This window comes from Tachypleus tridentatus, chromosome 11, assembly GCF_004210375.1.
Source record: "Tachypleus tridentatus isolate NWPU-2018 chromosome 11, ASM421037v1, whole genome shotgun sequence".
NCBI classification, from domain to species: Eukaryota; Metazoa; Arthropoda; class Merostomata; order Xiphosura; family Limulidae; genus Tachypleus; species Tachypleus tridentatus.
The window spans coordinates 24060157-24084894 of NC_134835.1; the positions used below are offsets into that span (position 1 = coordinate 24060157).

The window sequence follows — 24738 nt, forward strand, 5'->3', positions numbered from 1 at the left end:
TTTATTTTAGCGATTCACAAACATTACTGATAACACAACTCTTATTATTAACTAATATATTTCTCCTTCATAAAATTAGTTTTAATACAATAACATTGTTTAAACATGAAAGGTTTTCAGGTTTAACTAATTTGAATAATTAATTAAACAAAGGTGAAAAGACAGACATTGAAAAACAATATATTATCTCACAAGCGATAGTGAGAAAGTTATGCCTTAAATTAACGTAAGATAATGTTTAATAACAAGTGTCTGTGAGAGATAAGCCTTATTTCAAAAATGCAACAGTGCCATTTACCTATCCTTTAATAAATGATCTTAAAAGTTAAAGTCCAGAAATGTTTCACTCATCCACATTAAAAATTTCTAATCCGTTGTCTTTCAACAGTGTCCTTCTGGTAGTCTCAAATAATCCAATGTTTAGGTTATTATCAGTGTTCTCAGCAACCAGCCAGTAAGTTCGAATCTTCCCTTTCCCCTACCGGACAAAAATAAAAGATAGTATATAAGTAACATATTGCTTAACACTCCTACGAAAAGTGGGGCCTAATAGGCCCCAGAGCAACTTGAAAGGTTATTAATATTAGGCTAATAATTTTGTATTTAAATGAAATTGCCATTTAAATCCATTAATGAATGGATTAACGAGATTCCCACCGTCCCTATCTACTATCTAGCGAAACCACAGCCAGGGGAACGGGCTTGGAGAAATCAGGACTAGAAACGTCTTTTCGTAGGAGTGTTAACAACTTCTTATACAGAAACTGTCTGAAACAAACGTTTCGATTAGTGGTGGAGGAAGTCCCCACCCTTTTCAATCTGTCTCAATATAAAATAGGAAAATCACTTTTTGGGAGAACGGGAGAATACGTAGAATTTAATTCAGAGACCAAGAGTTTCCAGGGTCCTATGACAAACCCTGGACCCGGTCGTGATGGGTGCTCCTATGTTGAACGTTTCCTCGCCTCGCTCGGTGAATAAACTTCAATTCCCCCTTTCAATTTGACTCCTACACCTGTGGTTTTGATGAAATGTAAATAATGCACATTACCAAAAACAATCATCAAGTATAATTGTCTAAAAACACTTTCAACTATGTTCACTGTTTCATAAAATAAGAAACTTCAGTTTTATGTACTAAAGCATCGTTATTTGTTAACGAAAAATCACCCATGACTTAATTTACTTTATAAAAATAATATCTGCTGTTACAAATTGTAACAGTTTCGTCCAACGAGGAACAAACGAAATTCCACGAGTTAGTAGGTTTAACCACTACCGTATTTCCCAGTGTCGAGGACACCCCCCCATTTTGATTACACAAATTTCGAAAGAAAAACTAAAGATAAACATAAAAATAAGGCAGTAACACTTACCAAGATGTTTGGTGGATTGTTTAGTGACTTATAGTACGAAAATACTCTCGTCTACTTCTCGTTTATTGTGAGCTATATGCTGGTTACATCTACCTTTGAAAGTGTGTACCTTATACTACCACTAGAATATCTGTATTATTATGTAATAAAGTTATTCTAAGCTTGACGAGTTAAAAAGAGTGCCGGTATTACAGCACTATATGTACGGTGACCTGTTCTTATTTATTTATTATTTAATACTAAGTAACTTATAAATTTCATTCTGGGTCATAGAGGGTAGAGGGACTTGGATTATTGTCTAGTATCGAAACGCTTCTTCTAGGCTTACGTTTAGATCTAGAGGCGAAGTAACCTTCGGCCTGGAAGACGCAGTGTAATTTTTTGAGGCTTATTTTGGGGAACAGCGTCTTCCACACCGGAAATACGGTGAATATTTATTTGTTAATAACTTTGTCACAAAAAAAGAGAAAGTTTAATGACATGATTAAGAAGAAATCCAAATTTATTAGTGGCAGTATTTTAAAGAAAGTATGGATATTACATTTCTGTAACTTGTAGGCATGTTACGTCATTGTGCAAGGCCTCATATGGGATGTCCGCACTAAGCCACGTCCGGGAACTGAACTCGAATTTTAGGGTTTCAGTAACAAATTGTATCCAATTGATTCTCTTTCAAAGAGAATTATTAACAAAAGGGGTTTGTCAGTAAGACTAAAGTAATAAAAATAACGTAAGTGTTGACCACTTTCACCTGGTGGTATATTTTTGAAATAATTTAGATAAGCGCGTAAAAACATTTTAGAACCATTATGAAATGTATATATAAAATAATTTAGAAGGTAATATACTGAATTACAAAAAAACTTTGACTACCAGTTATTTACTGCAAATATACTCTTCAAAAAAAGAAACGCAAAAGGCAAAATTTGAGACATATTGTTAACAAGTTTATTCCGGGTAGTTCTGTATGACATGTGTGAAACATTCACTGCTGAACATCCAAAGTCTACAAAGGCGAAGTCCACGCTCACTAGTTGAAGTTTAACGTCACTCAAAGTCAATAACGAGTATGCCCCCCGTGAACATCAATAACTGCTTGGCATCTCCTGCCCATGGAAGCGATGAGATGACGAATCACATCCTGTGGAATGGCTGACCACTCAGCCTGCAAAACTGCTGCAAGCTGAGGTAGAGTCTGCGGTTGAGGTTGTCGCCGTCGCAGACGTCGGTCCAACTCGTCCCAAAGATGTTCGATGGGGTTTAAATCTGGTGATCTGGAGGGCCAGGGAAGAACGTTGATGTTGTGGTGTCTCAGGAAGACAGTGGTGAGTCGGGCTGTGTGAGGACGGGTGTTGTCATGTTGAAAAACGTCGTTGACGTTCACCATGATGGGTTGCACATGGGGCCTAAGAATCTCGTAGACGGTTGCGTACGGTCTGATCGGAAATCCTACGCAGCCTTGGTATGGTTGAGGCAGTAGACGTCGCAGTGGTGGTCCTATCCCGAAGGTGACGTAACTGGATGTAGCGATCTTGTGCGGGCGTGGTCACACGAGGTCTGCCAGATAGTGGACGGCCACGAGTTGATTCATGTTGTTGGTGACGATTCCATAGCCTTGCGATGGTGCTTGGGTGGAGATTCACAGCTCTGGCAACATCTGATCGAGATTCGCCTGCTTCCAAGCGGCCAATAGCGTTGTTGCGTTGTGCTTCAGTCAGTCTTGGCGTAACTGTATTGCGTGTCGGTGGCTTAACACTGGGCTATGGAAACCGAGAACCCGTCACTTTTATAGGGATTTTGCACATGTTGCACTTGCAGAACATGCAGATCTCTCAAACAACTTTATTGGACACGCATGCGTTTTGGCGAAAAATCCGTTGTTTTCCTCCGTTTTCAAAGTGCACAACTTTTATTGTCATTTTGGTCTGACAATCAGTGCCTTAACACATGTAACATCACATACTCTGAGCTTGTAACGTTATTACATATATTTCTCTTTAAAATAACAAAAATATCCCTTTTGCGTTTCTTGTTTTGAAGAGTATATATCTCAAATAAGTCAAAATTCGAATCCTCCATTTTGTTATATTATTTAAATGTAGGTTCGAGCAGTTATAATCAGATGTAGATTCTAATATAGCAGCGGGTACTTTTGGTATACAGTTCAACAGAAGTTGCTAATTAAAAATAACAATTAAAATGTAATTACTTTTCTTGACCAGAACTTGATGAAGATTATGATAAATGGGACCAACTGAACAATTGTACACTATACGTTTCTAACATTCTTTTAATAACACGGTCCTAGCGCGCACACGCTATCAGATGTTTTACTGACCAGGAAATTGTTTTATGCCACCCACCTTTAACTCCACTTCTCCCCTTACACTCAGAAGGAACGTTCCAAATGTTTCCAGAATATTCTTTGTTGTTGGACTGACGTGGATTTTCATGGCTGTTAAAAAATACCAATCAAATTACTACTTTACCCTTAGCACACTCTTTGGTTTCCAACAGTCAAAGCAAATGATCGCAAACTCCATAATTTATTATAATTTATACCATTTTAAACTGCTACAAAAATATAGATTTTGATTGTTAAATTAACATACGCTTTGATTATATAGAAAATAAACTAATTATCAGGTTAAGTAAGTTGGAAGCAACTGACAGATACTAGTATTTTCGGTAAGGTTGGTAATTGTGGCTCTTGTCAAGGTTAGTTGCCTACAGAGTCACCTAAGCCTGATAACTAATACATATATTAACTTTTTAAATATAAAACCCAGGTTCGAATCCTGGCTCTAATCACCAAATAGTCCTCTGATCACAGGAGCAGAGTACTAGCCGAAATATCGGATTAAACTAGTTGTTAGTTATTTATTAATAATAACATCAGTAGCAAATGGTCGTATGAACCACTAAAAACAGTTAAACTCCTGTGGTCATATGAACCACTAAAAACAGTTAAACTCCTGTGGTCGTATGAACCACTAAAACAGTTAAACTCCTGTAATCGTATGAACCACTAAAAACAGTTAAACTCCTGTGGTCATATAAACCACTAAAAACAGTTAAACTCCTGTGGTCGTATGAACCACTAAAACAGTTAAACTCCTGTAATCGTATGAACCACTAAAAACAGTTAAACTCCTGTAATCGTATGAACCACTAAAAACAGTTAAACTCCTGTGGTCGTATGAACCACAAAAAACGAAACAAAACAATATGTACGAATTTAAGGAATAACGAAAACAATTAATATTGATCTAGTGTTTATATATAAACTGTATAATGTATCAATATGCTCAATTAGAGTTTGATTGTTTTAAATACTAAATGAGGTTATTGTTTACTTAAGGAAGACCAGTAATTAATGTTAAAACATGAATTTTCTCTAAGAAATCTATATAGTTATGCAATAATGGCAATAAAAAAGGAAATGGGCTACATAATAAATTATTGTTGTGCAAGTGAAACCATCATTCCATTTAAAACATAGTTATTGTACTATATTGTTCCTCGCATTTCCACATTTCAGACAAGTTGTTTGGTTGCCATTTTATCTTCGTATTTAAGTTTATACAAGAATGTTCATTTTAGGAATTTGTGCATCACAAGCCATTGCTCTGAGTGTTCCATCCATATCTTCACTGTAAATATATATAGTTTTGACCGTCACATGATGAATATTATTCCATTATGGAATACAACCCGCCTGTACTTGTATCAGCCACGAGGGTATCACCAACTTTGTGTGGATCTCCAATAACGTTGGTTGAGATGTAGCCTCAAACAAGTACAGATTCATTGTATATTTTACAGATTTACTATGATGTTGTTCGAATTTGGATTAATTTGTGAGGAGCACGCGTCTCCAAATAAGCTCATTCAACAATGTCCACTTGGATTAATTTGTGAGGAGCACGCGTCTCCAAATAAGCTCATTCAACAATGTCAACTTGGATTAATTTGTGAGGAGCACGCGTCTCCAAATAAGCTCATTTAACAATGTCCACTTGGATTAATTTGTGAGGAGCACGCGTCTCCAAATAAGCTCATTCAACAATGTCCACTTGGATTACTTTGTGAGGAGCACGCGTCTCCAAATAAGCTCATTCAACAATGTCCACTTGGATTACTTTGTGAGGAGCACGCGTCTCCAAATAAGCTCATTCAACAATGTCCACTTGGATTAATTTGTGAGGAGCACGAGTCTCCAAATAAGCTCGTTCAACAATGTCCACTCGGATTAATTTGTGAGGAGCACGCGAATAAAATAAACCAGATTAGCCGAAGCACCCTCTTATTATATATGAATAAAATAAACCAGATTAGCCGGAACACTCTCTTATTATATATGAATAAAATAAACCGGATTAGCCGGAACACTCTCTTATTATATATGAATAAAATAAACCGGATTAGCCGAAGCACCCTCTTATTATATATGAATAAAATAAACGGGATTAACTGGAACACCCTCTTATTATATATGAATAAAATAAACCAGATTAGCCGGAACACTCTCTTATTATATATGAATAAAATAAACCGGATTAGCCGAAGCACCCTCTTATTATATATGAATAAAATAAACGGGATTAACTGGAACACTCTCTTGTTATATATGAATAAAATAAACCGGATTAGCCGGAACACTCTCTTATTATATATGAATAAAGTAAACCGGATTAGCCGGAACACTCTCTTATTATATATGAATAAAATAAACCAGAACATCTACCGGGGTAAAACTTGGTATAAAAGCTCTTCGCTCTTCATTTTTTCTTCCAAGAAAGCTGACGTTTTCTGTTCGACTAGTGTCTCCACGTTCTCACCATACTGAAAGCTGACGTTTTCTGTTCGACTAGTGTCTCCAGGTTCTCAGCATACTGCTCCATTCTTTTGAGTAAATTGTCCAGAAAGTTAGAAGACCCAGAACCCCTATGAAAATTGGAATAGCACAAAGCGTTCGTTTCAGTTGAAAATACAACTAAACACTAAAAAACAACAACAACATAGACAAATGAATAAAACTGAGCAATTCTTTGTTTCAAAGAACACGTTGTTAAGTACATTATATCACTGTATGTTGTTTTTTGTCAAGCATGACAAAGTGTTTTTTCAGGCACAACTGTTTCTTTGAACTTACGTTTCAGTGTGTCTTGGGCTGTTTATCTCATATCTTCGTAAATTAAAAATGTCTTTTTTGAATAATCTTGAGTAAAATTTAAGCTTTTATCCAATCCTGGTATTTAACAGTATTACAGGAGTGATGAAACGAAATATCTGGTTATTCATATTGTTAAATTTATCATCGCTAAATCCGATGCCATTTTGACGAGTTTAAGAAGACAGACAATCATCATGTCATCAAGTTATTAAAATTATCTGTAGCAGAGGATTTTTAGGCCTCTTTGTAAGCAGAAATATGTGGTGGGTGAGGCTAGTGAAAGACATCATCCATTTTCACTTAATCAGTATTAACCCTCCGGCAGATGGAACCTAGACACCCCGACCTTTTAGGATAACGAGATTATCCTGCGATATTAACATTAATTAAGAAAAGGCACACGACTAAAAAATCAATTTTTTTAAATAAAGCATTTTGGTTTAAAGTACAATTTTGAGGACATACTGGAGGGTTAAAATTGAGGATAAATAGGGCAAATAGCTTCATAGGACGAAAATTGAGGATAAATAGGGCGAATAGCCCCTAGGACGAAAATTGAGGATATGTAGGGCAAATAGCCCCCTAGGACGAAAATTGAGGATAAGTAGGGCAAATAAATTCATAGGACGAAAATTGAGGATAAATAGAGCGAATAGCTCCCTAGGACGAAAATTAAGGATAAGTAAGGCAAATAGCTTCATAGGACGAAAATTGATGACAAATAGGGCGAATAGCCCCCTAGGACGTAACTTTACAAATCTCAGGAGCATTTCATTTATTTAAGTCTTTCTTCGTGATCCTAGAAACAGGAAACAATGTTCAGCAATGGGAGTTTATCATTACGTCTTAATCACCGTTTTAAATTTGGTAAACCCAGTTGTGGGTTAATTAAGTTTCAAAGTTAAAAGGCATGAATGAACTACTTCTCCCGCCCCTTAAAAATACATGTAACAAAAGTTTTACTTTTTCTTGTTCCTGGACAGAAAGTGTTGTTTCCCAATTATTTATATCTAAAGCAAATAGAAAAGACATATTTTTCTCTTTAAACTTTGCTTTTGTGGCCTGGAAGTGTATAACGAAAACATGATGGGAGACTATATTTGGGGGCTGGTACGTAAAAGTGATTTACATTACAGTCTCAAATCTCTAAAAACTACTCACTTCTAAACATTTTTGTATAACTTTAGTGTAAATACATGTAAATCTTGATTCATATGTTGTTTTATTCAGACCTTATGTAAATGAAAATGTGCAAATTTGCCTGTTTTACATAGAAAATAGGTTAATTTCTAAATTTCATTATCCAGGTCACTAAAGCAAAGTTCAAAGGGAATAATGGCCATTTTCTGTACTTTTACAACATAAGCAATTAAGAAATAACACAAACTATCCAGGAACAAAATTTGTGTTACGTAGTGTTATGAATCTTAAACTCCAGCCTACTGCAGCTGTACAAATGAATAATTTAATTACGTTAACTTATTAAAAGACACATACATAGATATATACATATATATATCACTTACTTAGTAATTTTTTTAATCTTTTGTTTAATGACTGAAAACATTGGTCTGGCACTTGGGTCTTCATTCCAAATATCATTTATAAATCCCAGGAGATCGGGGCGACAATCCTCAGTTGAAATGGTAGGACGGAAAGGAGGATTCGTTATATTTTTTATTTTTTGAAGAATATCTGTGAATCATAGAGAAACGTTAAAAAATATTTATTTTAAAACTTGGTATGTGTTAAATAAATAAAAATTAACCACTAGGTGTTGAGTGCAAATGGTTTGTTTGGAATTAAGCACAAAGCTACACAATGGGTTGACTATCTGTGCTCTGACCACCACAGGTATCGAAATCCGGTTTTTATCGTTGTAGAGTAAAGATGTTGAACCTTTAACTGAGATCAGAGGGAACACAGTATTAAGTACAGAATTTGGTGCGACCAGGTTTTCATTGGTAAATACCCAACGACGTATTTCACTATAATTAACGAGGTAACTGATAGCCATGAAACAAATATTCAATATATGTGATAAAATTGTTCAAAATGTAGCAATCTTATCAAGAAGATAAAAACACAAAAATCACCAACTTTGTAACATCTATCGATAATAAACATTAACAAGGTGCACGAAAAATATTAAACATTTTCCAATAAAAAGTAATTAGCTTAATTACTCCATTGTAACATGTTTATATACTTACTATAACGAAGGATGATTTATCGATTTTTAAAGACAAATAAACATATAGCTATCGCTTATAAACCCCCAATCACAGGAAGTAGTGAAGGTTTAGGATCCATCAATTTTAAACAATATAAGAATAACAAACATTTTATTTTCGTGTCACTTTTCACCTTTTGCTTCTATTGTTTCACTAATTATTCCATTTTTTTCTAGTGGTTCGAACGGTTCAGTCCTTGTAATAATTTCCTGTAAAATAATAGCAAAACTGCACACGTCACCAGCCTGGGACCTATTAGTGTCTGATGTTCCGTTCCTCAGATGTTCTGGAGCTGTCCAGAATAAAGATCCTGTAAAAAAAACAACAACAAATACTTGTAAAATTCATATCAGTCATCACTGGAAGCAAATTTTCTAATCCTTTTTTATCGATATTTTAGGTGTCATGCAAATAATTTTGTAACAAAATTATTGAAATCCAAGTTTGGATGAATAAATACAACATGCTTAATATCCAAACTTTGGCTAATCCAGGATTTTGATTATGGGGCAGCTAATTGTTGAGGTCTGGAGGCATACTGTTCTGGAAAACGTTTTACACCATTTTATACTTGTCATAAGTTATTAGTGTTAGGCCTATTATATTTTGAAACATCAGATTCATAGAGATTTTAAAGAACTACAATAAATTTTGTTAGACATTCATAACCTAACCACTTTTGATCTCCACTTTTGTCCTATAACCCATTTATTTTATTCCTAAACGTTTTATACTTACCCAGGATAAAGGGAGACCACTTATCACCTGAATCAACTGCTGTTAAAAAGTTTTTTTTTTAATTTTTACGGTTAACTACTTTTTAATTTATCCATATGACAGTTAGAATGATGATACTCTAGGAATCGAATAAACAACAACTGTAAGACAGGACGAGTTTTCTAAATATTGTCGTTGGCTTTATTTTTTTAAATAGTATATTATGTATTTATAATATCATCTTGCATTATTGATAAAAGAGACACAGAGAGACAAGATTAAATAAAAACACACTTTGATTAATTTCTTCTGGAGGTAAAACTTGTTCCTTCACAGCAGGGAGTCCGAAATTTTAACAACAAACCGACCGTCGATAACACAATAAGTTGATTTCAAACTGCCATGGACTGCTATAGGGCTGTTATGTAGGTAAAACATTCCCTGGTAAAAAGGTAACATTTTTTTACCAGCTGTATAATTATCAACCAATTTTTTCTTACATTTTGTAATCAGATTGGAAGTTAAATATAATGAAATTCTCTCAGATTTATGGAGTAAGTAAAACGTGTGGAATTAATACATTTTTCAGCTTTAATCTAAAATTCAAAAACATATTAAGTTTGAAACTGACGTAAGCCTAAAACTGACTGAAGACATCTCTTATTAAAAAAAAATATCAATTATCAGGTTGGAATTTGGAAGAGACAACAAAATGCAGATCCCGCCACCCACACTCGAACAGTTGGTCACAGGCAGACAGGATGATGAAAACCTGGAAATACTCTTTACTGAAGGTGAGATATTGACATACAGATGGACATGGATGAACAAGAAATTATAGATTGTGGAAGCTTGGTATCACTGTGGATTGTAACCAATGTACTCTATACATTCAACAGATAGCCATGAAAGGACAAGAAATGATGGAAACCTGGAATCACTGTGGACTGAAGGTATTGTTGAACATTCAACAGATGATTATGGACGGACAAGAAATAACGAAAACCTGGAATCACTGTGGACTGAAGATATTGTTGAACATTCAACAGATGGTTATAAACGGACAAGAAATAACGGAAACTTGGAATCACTGTGGACTGACGGTATTGTTGAACATTCAACAGATGGTTATGGATGGACAAGAAATGATGGAAACTTAGAATCACTGTGGACTGAAGGTATTGTTGAACATTCAACAGATGGTTATGGATGGACAAGAAATGATGGAAACTTGGAATCACTGTGGACTGAAGGTGTTCTTGAACATTCAAAAGATGGTTATGGATGGACAAGAAATAACGGGAACTTGGAACCACTGTGGACTGAAGGTATTGTTGAACATTCAACAGATGGTTATGGATGGACAAGAAATGATGGAAACTTGGAATCACTGTGGACTGAAGGTGTTCTTGAACATTCAAAAGATGGTTATGGATGGACAAGAAATAACGGGAACTTGGAACCACTGTGGACTGAAGGTATTGTTGAACATTCAACAGATGGTTATGGATGGACAAGAAATAACGGAAACCTGGAATCACTGTGGATTGAAGGTAGTGTTGAACATTCAACAGATGATTATGAATGGACAAGAAATAACGAAAACCTGGAATCACTGTGGACTGAAGATATTGTTGAACATTCAACAGATGGTTATAAACGGACAAGAAATAACGGAAACTTGGAATCACTGTGGACTGACGGTATTGTTGAACATTCAACAGATGGTTATGGATGGATAAGAAATAACGGAAACTTGGAATCACTTTGGACTGAAGGTATTGTTGAACATTCAACAGATGGTTATGGATGGACAAGAAATAACGGAAACCTGGAATCACTGTGGACTGAATGTGTTGTTGAACATTCAACAGATGGTTATGGATGGACAAGAAATGATGGAAACTTAGAATCACTGTGGACTGAAGGTATTGTTGAACATTCAACAGATGGTTATGGATGGACAAGAAATGATGGAAACTTGGAATCACTGTGGACTGAAGGTGTTCTTGAACATTCAAAAGATGGTTATGGATGGACAAGAAATAACGGGAACTTGGAACCACTGTGGACTGAAGGTATTGTTGAACATTCAACAGATGGTTATGGATGGACAAGAAATAACGGAAACCTGGAATCACTGTGGATTGAAGGTAGTGTTGAACATTCAACAGATGATTATGAATGGACAAGAAATAACGAAAACCTGGAATCACTGTGGACTGAAGGTATTGTTATACTTTCACCAGATGGCAATGGAAGGACAAGGAATAAGGCGGAAAAATGGAACCACTTTGGATTAACTCTGAAGAATTATTTTAAAACTCACCAGATGTCTATCGGTGTATATGGAACGATGGGAGCTTGGAACAGGACTGAATGTGAGGTATTGTTGTACATTCACCAGATAGCTATTGGTGTACATGGAACGATGGAAACTTGGAACTGGACTGAATGTGAGGTATTGTTGTACATTAAACAGATGGCTATTGGTGAACATGGAACGATGGAAACTTGGAACTGGACTGAATGTGAGGTATTGTTGTAAATTCAACAGATGGCTATGGGTGTACATGGAACGATGGGAGCTTGGAACAGGACTGAATGTGAGGTATTGTTGTACATTCACCAGATTGGTATACATGGAACGACGGAAACTTGGAACTGGACTGAATGTGAGATATTGTTGTACATTCACCAGATAGCTATTGGTGTTCATGGTAAGATGGAAACATGGAACTGGACAGAATGCGACATATTGTTGTATATTCACCAGATAGCTATTGGTGTACATGGAACGATGGAAACTTGGAACTGGACTAAATGTGAGATATTGTTGTAAATTCAACAGATAGCTATTGGTGTACATGGAACGATGGAGACTTGGAACTGGACTGAATGTGAGGTATTGTTGTAAATTCAACAGATAGCGATTGGTGTACATGGAACAATGGAAACTTGGAACTGGACTGAATGTGAGATATTGTTGTACATTCACCAGATTGGTGTACATGGAACTGAATGTGAGGTATTGTTGTACGGAAACTTGGAACTGGACTGAATGTGAGATATTGTTGTACATTCACCAGATAGCTATTGGTGTTCATGGAACTGGAAACATGGAACTGGACTGAATGTGACATATTGTTGTATATTCACCAGATAGCTATTGGTGTACATGGAACGATGGAAACTTGGAACTGGACTGTAAATTCAACAGATAGCGATTGGTGTACATGGAACAATGGAAACTTGGAACTGGACTGAATGTGAGATATTGTTGTACATTCACCAGATTGGTGTACATGGAACGACGGAAACTTGGAACTGGACTGAATGTGAGATATTGTTGTACATTCACAGGATAGCTATTGGTGTACATGGAACGATGGAAACTTGGAACTGGACAGAATGCGAGATATTGTTGTACATTCACCAGATAGCTATTGGTGTACATGGAACGATGGAAACTTGGAACTGGACTAAATGTGAGATATTGTTGTAAATTCAACTGATAGCTATTGGTGTACCTGGAACGATGGAGACTTGGAACTGGACTGAATGTGAGGTATTGTTGTACATTCACCAGATTGCTATTGGTGTACATGGAACGATGGAAACTTGGAACTGGACTGAATGTGAGGTATTATTGTACATTAAACAGATGGCTATTGGTGAACATGGAACGATGGAAACTTGGAACTGGACTGAATGTGAGGTATTGTTGTAAATTCAGCAGATGGCTATGGGTGTACATGGAACGATGGAAACTTGGAACTGGACTAAATGTGAGGTATTGTTGTAAATTCAACAGATGGCTATGGATGAAGATGGAACGATGGAAACTTGGAACTGGACTGAATGTGAGATATTGTTGTACATTCACCAGATAGCTATTGGTGTTCATGGTAAGATGGAAACATGGAACTGGACAGAATGCGAGATATTGTTGTATATTCACCAGATAGCTATTGGTGTACATGGAACGATGGAAACTTGGAACTGGACTAAATGTGAGATATTGTTGTAAATTCAACAGATAGCTATTGGTGTACATGGAACGATGGAGACTTGGAACTGGACTGAATGTGAGGTATTGTTGTAAATTCAACAGATAGCGATTGGTGTACATGGAACAATGGAAACTTGGAACTGGACTGAATGTGAGATATTGTTGTACATTCACCAGATTGGTGTACATGGAACGATGGAAACTTGGAACTGGACTAAATGTGAGGTATTGTTGTAAATTCAACAGATGGCTATGGATGAAGATGGAACGATGGAAACTTGGAACTGGACTGAATGTGAGATATTGCTGTACATTCACCAGATAGCTATTGGTGTTCATGGAAAGATGGAAACTTGGAACTGGACAGAATGCGAGATATTGTTGTACATTCACCAGATAGCTATTGGTGTACATGGAACGATGGAAACTTGGAACTGGACTAAATGTGAGATATTGTTGTAAATTCAACTGATAGCTATTGGTGTACATGGAACGATGGAAACTTGGAACTGGACTGAATGTGAGATATTGTTGTACATTCACCAGATTGGTGTACATGGAACGACGGAAACTTGGAACTGGACTGAATGTGAGGTATTGTTGTAAATTCAACAGATGGCTATGGATGAAGATGGAACGATGGAGACTTGGAACTGGACTGAATGTGAGGTATTGTTGTACATTCACCAGATAGCTATTGGTGTACATGGAACGATGGAAACTTGGAACTGGACTGAATGTGAGGTATTGTTGTACATTAAACAGATGGCTATTGGTGAACATGGAACGATGGAAACTTGGAACTGGACTGAATGTGAGGTATTGTTGTAAATTCAGCAGATGGCTATGGGTGTACATGGAACGATGGAAACTTGGAACTGGACTGAATGTGAGATATTGTTGTACATTCACCAGATTGGTGTACATGGAACGACGGAAACTTGGAACTGGACTGAATGTGAGGTATTGTTGTAAATTCAACAGATGGCTATGGATGAAGATGGAACGATGGAGACTTGGAACTGGACTGAATGTGAGGTATTGTTGTACATTCACCAGATGGCTATTGGTGAACATGGAACGATGGAAACTTGGAACTGGACTGAATGTGAGGTATTGTTGTAAATTCAGCAGATGGCTATGGGTGTACATGGAACGATGGAAACTTGGAACTGGACTGAATGTGAGATATTGTTGTACATTCACCAGATAGCTATTGGTGTTCATGGTAAGATGGAAACATGGAACTGGACAGAATGCGAGATATTGTTGTATATTCACCAGATAGCTATTGGTGTACATGGAACGATGGAAACTTGGAACTGGACTAAATGTGAGATATTGTTGTAAATTCAACTGATAGCTATTGGTGTACATGGAACGATGGAGACTTGGAACTGGACTGAATGTGAGGTATTGTTGTAAATTCAACAGATAGCGATTGGTGTACATGGAACAATGGAAACTTGGAACTGGACTGAATGTGAGATATTGTTGTACATTCACCAGATTGGTGTACATGGAACGATGGAAACTTGGAACTGGACTAAATGTGAGGTATTGTTGTAAATTCAACAGATGGCTATGGATGAAGATGGAACGATGGAAACTTGGAACTGGACTGAATGTGAGATATTGCTGTACATTCACCAGATAGCTATTGGTGTTCATGGTAAGATGGAAACATGGAACTGGACAGAATGCGAGATATTGTTGTACATTCACCAGATAGCTATTGGTGTACATGGAACGATGGAAACTTGGAACTGGACTAAATGTGAGATATTGTTGTAAATTCAACTCATAGCTATTGGTGTACATGGAACGATGGAGACTTGGAACTGGACTTAATGTGAGGTATTATTGTAAATTCAACAGATAGCTATGGGTGAACATGCAGCGATGGAAACTTGGAACGGGACTGAATGTGAGGTATTGTGGTAAATTCAACAGATGGCTATGAGTGAACATGGAACAATGGAAACTTGGAACTTGACTGAATTGGAAGTATTGTTGTAAATTCAACAGATGGCTATTGGTGTACATGGAACGATGGAAACTTGGAAGTGGACTGAATGTGAGGTATTGTTGTACATTCACCAGAAGGCTATGGGTGAATATGGAACGATGGAAACTTGGAACTGGACTGAATGTGAGGTATTGCTGTAAATTCAACAGATGGCTATGGGTGAACATGCAGCGATGGAAACTTGGAACGGGATTGAATGTGAGGTATTGTGGTAAATTCAACAGATGGCTATGAGTGAACATGGAACAATGGAAACTTGGAACTGGACTGAATGTGAAGTATTGTTGTAAATTCAACAGATGGCTATTGGTGTACATGGAACGATGGAAACTTGGAACTGGACTGAATGTGAGGTATTGTTGTACATTCACCAGAAGGCTATGGGTGAATATGGAACGATGGAAACTTGGAACTGGACTGAATGTGAGGTATTGTTGTAAATTCAACAGATGGCTATGGGTGTACATGGAACGATGGAAACTTGGAACTGGACTGAATGTAAGGTATTGTTGTAAATTCAACAGATGGCTATGGGTGAATATGGAACGATGAAAATTTGGAACTGGCTAAATGTGAGGTGTTGTTGTAAATTCAACAGATGGCTATGGGTGAACATAGAACGATGGAAACTTGGAACTGGACTGAATGTGAGATATTGTTGTACATTCACCAGATAGCTATTGGTGTACATGGAACGATGGAAACTTGGAACTGGACTGAATGTGAAATATTGTTGTAAATTCATCAGATAGTTATTGGTGTACATGAAACGATGAAAACTTGGAACTGGACTGAATGTGAGATATTGTTGTAAATTCAACTGATAGCTATTGGTGTACATGGAACGATGAAAACATGGAACTGGACTAAATGTGAGATATTGTTGTACATTCAACTGATAGCTATTGGTGTACATGGAACGATGAAAACTTGGAACTGGACTGAATGTGAGATATTGTTGTAAATTCAATAGATGTCTATTGGTGTACATGGAACGATGGAAACTTGGAACTGGACTGAATGTGAGATATTGTTGCACATTCACCAGATTGGTGTACATGGAACGATGAAAACTTGGAACTGGACTAAATGTGAGATATTGTTGTAAATTCAACTCATAGCTATTGGTGTACATGGAACGATGGAGACTTGGAACTGGACTTAATGTGAGGTATTATTGTAAATTCAACAGATAGCTATGGGTGAACATGCAGCGATGGAAACTTGGAACGGGACTGAATGTGAGGTATTGTGGTAAATTCAACAGATGGCTATGAGTGAACATGGAACAATGGAAACTTGGAACTTGACTGAATTGGAAGTATTGTTGTAAATTCAACAGATGGCTATTGGTGTACATGGAACGATGGAAACTTGGAAGTGGACTGAATGTGAGGTATTGTTGTACATTCACCAGAAGGCTATGGGTGAATATGGAACGATGGAAACTTGGAACTGGACTGAATGTGAGGTATTGCTGTAAATTCAACAGATGGCTATGGGTGAACATGCAGCGATGGAAACTTGGAACGGGATTGAATGTGAGGTATTGTGGTAAATTCAACAGATGGCTATGAGTGAACATGGAACAATGGAAACTTGGAACTGGACTGAATGTGAAGTATTGTTGTAAATTCAACAGATGGCTATTGGTGTACATGGAACGATGGAAACTTGGAACTGGACTGAATGTGAGGTATTGTTGTACATTCACCAGAAGGCTATGGGTGAATATGGAACGATGGAAACTTGGAACTGGACTGAATGTGAGGTATTGTTGTAAATTCAACAGATGGCTATGGGTGTACATGGAACGATGGAAACTTGGAACTGGACTGAATGTAAGGTATTGTTGTAAATTCAACAGATGGCTATGGGTGAATATGGAACGATGAAAATTTGGAACTGGCTAAATGTGAGGTGTTGTTGTAAATTCAACAGATGGCTATGGGTGAACATAGAACGATGGAAACTTGGAACTGGACTGAATGTGAGATATTGTTGTACATTCACCAGATAGCTATTGGTGTACATGGAACGATGGAAACTTGGAACTGGACTGAATGTGAAATATTGTTGTAAATTCACCAGATAGTTATTGGTGTACATGAAACGATGAAAACTTGGAACTGGACTGAATGTGAGATATTGTTGTAAATTCAACTGATAGCTATTGGTGTACATGGAACGATGAAAACATGGAACTGGACTAAATGTGAGATATTGTTGTACATTCAACTGATAGCTATTGGTGTACATGGAACGATGAAAACTTGGAACTGGACTGAATGTGAGATATTGTTGTAAATTCAATAGATGTCTATTGGTGTACATGGAACGATGGAAACTTGGAACTGGACTGAATGTGAGATATTGTTGTACATTTACCAGATGGCTATGGAGTGTACATTGAACAATGGAAACTTGGTACTGGACTGAATGTGAGGTATTGTAGTAAATTCAACAGATGGCTCTGGGTGAACATGGAACGATGGAAACTTGGAACTGGACTGAATATGAAGTATTGTTGTAAATTCAACAGATGGCTCTGGGTGAACATGGAACGATGGAAACTTGGAACTGGACTGAATGTGAAGTATTGTTGTAAATTCAACAGTGGCTATGGGTGAATATGGAACGATGGAAACTTGGAACTGGACTGTATGTGAGATATTGTTGTACATTCACCAGATGGCTATGGGTGAACATGGAACGATGGAAACTTGGAACTGGACTAAATGTGAGGTATTGTTGTAAATTCAACAGATGGCTATGGGTGTACATGGAACGATGGAAACTTGGAACTGGACTGAATGTGACATATTGTTGTACATTCACCAGATGGCTATGGGTGAACATGGAACGATGGAAACTTGGAACTGGACTAAATATGATGTATTTTTGTAAATTCAACAGACTGTATTACTTCTATATTTATAAACAATTAGTAACTTATAATTTGTCAATGAGTTAGTGAGTTAATTCCTAATCTGAAAATAAAATCCACTATATAAACTAATTCTAGATTAATTGTGTTTGCAAATAGTTACTGAAATATACATACCTCACAAATATCATTTATTATGGAGTAACGGAAGGGCCAATCAATATTTATTGCATCGTTGTCTAGAAGATCCTGAAAATAAATCATTTGCTCTGAATCTCCAACTACGTATTAAATATGGGTAACAAGTTTGACCAGAACAATAAAGTTAAATCAACGATGTATGTGAGGCCTGGCATGGCCAGGTGGGTTGAGGCGCGTGACCGCGGGGGCGTTATTATGTGACGGTCAATCCCACTATTCGTTGGTAAATGAGTAGCCCAAGAGTGGGCGGTGGGTGGTGATGACAAGCTGCCTTCCCTCTAATTTTACACTGCTAAATTACAAACGGCTAGCGCAGATAGCCCTAGAGTAGCTTTGCGCGAAATTCAAACAAAAAACAAAACAAATACACTGTATATGCATTGTGTGATACAAACAATTCTTTTTTTGTTATCTAACTTTAATTTTAAACATCTCGAAATGTGCTCTTTCTGTTTCTCTTTAATTGTTTCAGTATTCGGGATAACAGCAACAATGTTTAAAATGTGACTAAAAGTGGTTTTTAGTCTTAAAGTGCACGTGGTACGTACCCTTAAAGTGCCTCTAGGGTGGTAATCGGACAAGAAGGCCACATTTGGAACGTCAGGACAAATTCCAACGAAACGATTGAGACGACTTCTCATCTACAGAGTAACAGTTTAAATTCCCTTTATTTCAATCAACCCATTAAATAATATAACAGTTTATACATTGTTTACAGATAATAAAAGTAACAATGAAACTGAGTTCAGATGTTTCTTACAGAAAATAAAAGTAACAATGAAACTGAGTTCAGATGTTTCACACAGAAAATAAAAGTAACAATGAAACTGAGTTCAGATGTTTCACACAGAAAATAAAAGTAACAATGAAACTGAGTTCAGATGTTTCACACAGAAAATAAAAGTAACAATGAAACTTAGTTCAGATGTTTCTCACAGAAAATAAAAGTAACAATGAAACTGAGTTCAGATGTTTCACACAGAAAATAAAAGTAACAATGAAACTTAGTTCAGATGTTTCTCACAGAAAATAAAAGTAACAATGAAACTTAGTTCAGATGTTTCTCACAGAAAATAAAAGTAACAATGAAACTGAGTTCAGATGTTTCACACAGAAAATAAAAGTAACAATGAAACTGAGTTCAGATGTTTCTTACAGAAAATAAAAGTAACAATGAAACTGAGTTCAGATGTTTCTTACAGAAAATAAAAGTAACAATGAAACTGAGTTCAGATGTTTCTTACAGAAAATAAAAGTAACAATGAAACTTAGTTCAGATGTTTCTCACAGAAAATAAAAGTAACAATGAAACTGAGTTCAGATGTTTCACACAGAAAATAAAAGTAACAATGAAACTGAGTTCAGATGTTTCTTACAGAAAATAAAAGTAACAATGAAACTGAGTTCAGATGTTTCTTACAGAAAATAAAAGTAACAATGAAACTGAGTTCAGATGTTTCTTACAGAAAATAAAAGTAACAATGAACTGAGTTCAGATGTTTCTTACAGAAAATAAAAGTAACAATGAAATTGAGTTTATATACTGTTTACAGAAAATAAAAGTAACAATGAAATTGAGTTTATATACTGTTTACAGAAAATAAAAGTAACAATGAAATTGAGTTTATATACCGTTTACAGAAAATAAAAGTAACAATGAAATTGAGTTTATATACCGTTTACAGAAAATAAAAGTAACAATGAAATTGAGTTTATATACCGTTTACAGAAAATAAAAGTAACAATGAAATTGAGTTTATATACCGTTTACAGAAAATAAAAGTAACAATGAAATTGAGTTTATATACCGTTTACAGAAAATAAAAGTAACAATGAAATTGAGTTTATATACCGTTTACAGAAAATAAAAGTAACAATGAAATTGAGTTTATATACCGTTTACAGAAAATAAAAGTAACAATGAAATTGAGTTTATATACTGTTTACAGAAAATAAAAGTAACAATGAAATTGAGTTTATATACCGTTTACAGAAAATAAAAGTAACAATGAAATTGAGTTTATATACTGTTTACAGAAAATAAAATAACAATTAAATAGATTTTACACATTGTTTACAGTAAATAAAATAACAATTAAAATGAGTTTACACATTGCTTGCAGTAAATAAAATAACAATTAAATTGAGTTTACACATTGTTTGCAGTAAATAAAATAACAATTAAATTGAGTTTACACATTGTTTACAGTGAATAAAATAACAATTAAATTGAGTTTACGCATTGTTTACAGTAAATAAAATAACAATTAAACTGAGTTTACACATTGCTTGCAGTAAATAAAATGACAATAAAACCGAGTTTACACATTGTTTGCAGTAAATAAAATAACAGTTGAATTAAGTCTACACATTGTTTACAGTAAATAAAATAACAATTGAATTGAGTTTACACATTGTTTACAGTAAATAAAAGCAACAATAAAATTGAGTTTACACATTGTTTACATTAAATAAACATACCTGTTTCAGCTCCAAGGGTACAGCCCTAGTGACGAGAAACTTTGGTCCGCGCAACTTCACCAGTTTCACTGCCACGTTTTTACCCTGTAGGGGATCGTGATTTCAACCACAGAAAGACAGACAGATGAGTTTGAGGTATGAATAATGATAAACTATTAATAGCTAAACATCTGCGTTTTTTATAATGACAAATTCTTTCTTTTCTGGTGGATGATTTTAAAAGAAAATTTGACGTTTTATATATACACATGAAATCAAATTTATTATTAGAATAATTATCAACAGTTTTTAAAACATTTGTACTTAAGTACCTCAATATAAATAATCACAGTTCTGTTTACTTCTATATAGAGATACAAAACGAAGCTGCAGAATCACATCATGAAAATATTTATACTTGTAATTACCACGTTTAATTTCATTACAGGAATGTTTTGGAAAGTAAAAACACCTCGAATTAGAAACTTAAAATTCCAGTTTCTGGTCCACCAAAGAAATACTCACCCGATAGACACCAATTTTTGTCCCTTCGTCCATATTAGTCCAACTGGTGATATAAGATTTCTTTCCAAATCGCTGAAACATTGAGGTAAAATCAAACAAAACCGCACAGTTGATGTACCATGGTCAAAGTTGATGTATCATTTAGAGCTAAAGTGGTTTTTGTCTCTGTATGCTGATGTAACCTATAATTTAATAGCTTTATCCTGTGACCTACACAGTTAATGTAATTTTGCCCCTGAAAGATGATGGGGCATGCAAAGTTAAAATACTTTTTGCTTTTGTAATCTGATATGACTTTTACAGTTAATATATTATTTTCTATGTTTTAAAGCTCCAATATAAATTAAGCGACACAGACCAGCCTTATGTTAACAAATGACAACTGGCTTTTATGTGTATTAGATTTCAGTGTCGTTTTCCACAAACAAACACAGCTACTAGAACTGCGACAAATAATAAAACATTTAAGAGTTCCTAGATAAATTGATTTCTTCCTGATACCGTAATGGACACACACACACACACACACAAAAGAAAACATAAAACCTGATATTTTTGTTATTAGATTCTAACCTTAAACCCATGTAACCTTTAGACAACTACCAGTAACAAGTATTCTTAAACTGTTCCAATGTAGAGTGACAAAGATCACAAGCTGAAGTCTACATGATTCATTCCTATATTTCACCATCCATACACTGCACTCACAGGGTATGGGATGCACGTATATACGTTAGGTGATAGGATGAAGATTTTCCCCTCCAACTTAATATATTCTATAGTCTCTGATTTTTTTTATATCCCTCCATCCCAAAAATTTCTTTCCAAGATTTTATGTTACGGGTGTCTGCACATATTTATGATTAGCATAGCACGTCACGTCACCTAGTGACAAATATACGTATTAAGCACCATTAAATAATCTGTATCATTCCACATCTTTTGGTCGGCAACTCAATCATGATGAATAACACGAGGCTCTAGGTGTAAAAAAGGCACATCTTAGGGTTAGTGAAGTGTTTCGGTGCACAGGCTCGCTGTAATTCATGAGTTACAGCGGTGGACAAAAAGATGATCGACGGTTTTGTAGTCCGTTTTCTGGACGTCAAGGACGGTTGGCCGCACTTTAAGGACAGTTTTGTGCTCGATCAGTGACGGGCTCTATCCCTTCGACTGGATTTTGCCAACGTCCTGGTCTACGCTATTCCATACACAACGTACAGGCCGCCATTTTTAACCTGAGCTATTGCTACATACAGATCGCTACTGAGACCCAAATAAACTGGGGTAAATCTCTGATTATTAAAAATCACATGTAAGGGATAGTTGAATTCAAGCTTTGTAACAAATATAATAAATGTTCATTAACATTTCTATTTCACAGGATTGTCCAAAAAGCTAAATGTTTAGATACCCACAGTGGGCAAAGTACAAATAGCCTATTGTAAATCCTTGTGCATAACAAACAATTAACAAACAAACAGACAAGACGAAATAATCCTCCAGTGTAAAGGTTTTCGTATTTCCAACATACCATTAGCGATGTGAAATTTAAACGTAAAGTAAACACTCAGTTGTCCAATTTCGGTGAATAATTTAGAAAAAAAACAAACAAAAAACATAAAAACTAGACATCAACAAACGTTGTACCACGACAGTAACTCTATTTCTGTATAATTTATAAATGTTAAAAACATATCGTTTATTTGATCTGTTACAAACATAAATATTTATAAAATCGACACTATTTTACAACAAACGATGTCTACCATTAGGTTCGTTTAACACACTGATAATTAAAATTATATATATATATATACTATGCTGTTCATAAAACATATTTTCTACTATAAAAAAGATAAATTACTTATGTGTTAATATTCAAGCTCTAACACATATTTAGATGATTTTATTCTCAGCGTTTATTAGCATATATATATATCACCACTGAGCTGGCCAGGGTTCCCACATCAGATCCTAAGCTGCTCAACGACTTTAGCCCCCTCTGCTGGAACACAATTTCTTTTCATTCCACTTTCCACCATTGGTTGGCCAACTCAGATTCAAGTCTAATTTTGCTTTAAGAAATACAAGACGAGGAGAGATTCAGTTGAACTTGATTCCAGTTAACAACATAAAACAAATTTCTAACTTTTACACTTTTGTTTTTTCTTCACTGAAATTCCGCATTTTAACGTCAAAAATAATTTGCAGTTAATAAAATAATATTACTGTCTTTTAAGACTCGAAACTTTGGTAAATTAATATATGTGAAATAAACACATATTTTTATCTTCATCCGACAACTGTGCACGAAAAAATTAAGGAAAAGCAATTTATATTGCTTAGTACAATATTGTCCAATATTGTTCTTTGTTAAGAAGGCCGAAGGTTCGAAAATGTTATTGTTGAGAATTTCAGCCGTGGTATTTTTTGGAGAATACTGTTGAACATCGCAACAACTATTCATGATGTACAAGATGCAAGATTAATTATTCTCAATAGTGTTTTCATAAGCGATGTCTCTAAAGTTTTAATACACACGATGGTAAAACAGAATCAAATATTGTTATTTTCTGTAACTATGGTGAGCGGTATTTGGTGACTGGGCTCGGCATGGCCAGGTGGTCAAGGCACTCGACTCATAATCTGAGGGTCGCGGGTTTGAATCCCTTTCACACCAAACATGCCCACCCTTTCAGCCGTGATGGCCAATCCCATTACTCGTTGGTAAAAGAGCAGCCCAAGAGTTGATGGTGGGTGGTGATGACTAGCTGCCTTCCCTCTAGTCTTACACTGCTAAATTACGGACGGCTAGCGCAGATAGCCCTTGAGTAGCTTTGTGTGAAATTCAAAACAAACAAACAAACAAACAAATTTGTCTACTGTAAACAAATATTTAAAACAGCACGATTAGAACATTTAGATGATTTGTTTGTTTGGAATTAAGCACAAAGCTACACAATGGGCTATCTGTGCTCTGCCCACCACAGGTATCGAAACCCGGTTTTTAGCAGTGTGAATTCGCAAAAATACCGCTGCGCCATTGGGGAGGGGGGATTTAGATGGCGTTGCGTAGTCCCCGAGTAGGACAGTGTAAAGTTTACAGACTTACAACATG

The 24738-nt window shown here is 35.7% G+C and overlaps 1 protein-coding gene and 2 long non-coding RNA genes across 3 annotated transcripts; all 3 read right to left on the minus strand.

Moving 5' to 3' along the window:
* Positions 1–317: 317 nt before the first annotated feature.
* LOC143231753 (uncharacterized) lies at positions 318–6271 on the minus strand. Its single transcript, XR_013017159.1, has 3 exons — positions 6124–6271; positions 3740–3831; positions 318–478 (listed from the first exon to the last, which is right to left on the minus strand). It is a non-coding gene; the product is annotated as an uncharacterized LOC143231753 (long non-coding RNA).
* A 2713-nt stretch (positions 6272–8984) lies between these two features.
* Positions 8985–19273, minus strand: LOC143231321 (atrial natriuretic peptide receptor 2-like). The gene is made up of 4 exons (XM_076465870.1): positions 19181–19273; positions 18609–18680; positions 9798–9944; positions 8985–9096 (listed from the first exon to the last, which is right to left on the minus strand). The coding sequence occupies exons 1-3, from the start codon at positions 19271–19273 to the stop codon at positions 9834–9836; spliced, it is 276 nt and encodes a 91-aa protein (XP_076321985.1). The 3' UTR covers positions 8985–9096; positions 9798–9833.
* A 1840-nt stretch (positions 19274–21113) lies between these two features.
* LOC143231756 (uncharacterized) lies at positions 21114–23695 on the minus strand. Its single transcript, XR_013017161.1, has 3 exons — positions 23563–23695; positions 21618–21689; positions 21114–21197 (listed from the first exon to the last, which is right to left on the minus strand). It is a non-coding gene; the product is annotated as an uncharacterized LOC143231756 (long non-coding RNA).
* Between the last annotated feature and the right edge of the window lie 1043 nt (positions 23696–24738).

Bases quoted from the DNA above. Each gene is read 5' to 3' on its own strand.
- LOC143231321 (XM_076465870.1), bottom strand. From the start codon at position 19,273: ATGAGAAGTCGTCTCAATCGTTTCGTTGGAATTTGTCCTGACGTTCCA. The intron at 18,681-19,180 runs GTACGTACCACG...ATTTATTTTCAG, and splicing joins ACCCTAGAGGCACTTTAAGG to GATCTTCTAGACAACGATGC. The intron at 9,945-18,608 runs GTATGTATATTT...CCTTTTTACCAG, and splicing joins TAATAAATGATATTTGTGAG to GGAATGTTTTACCTACATAA.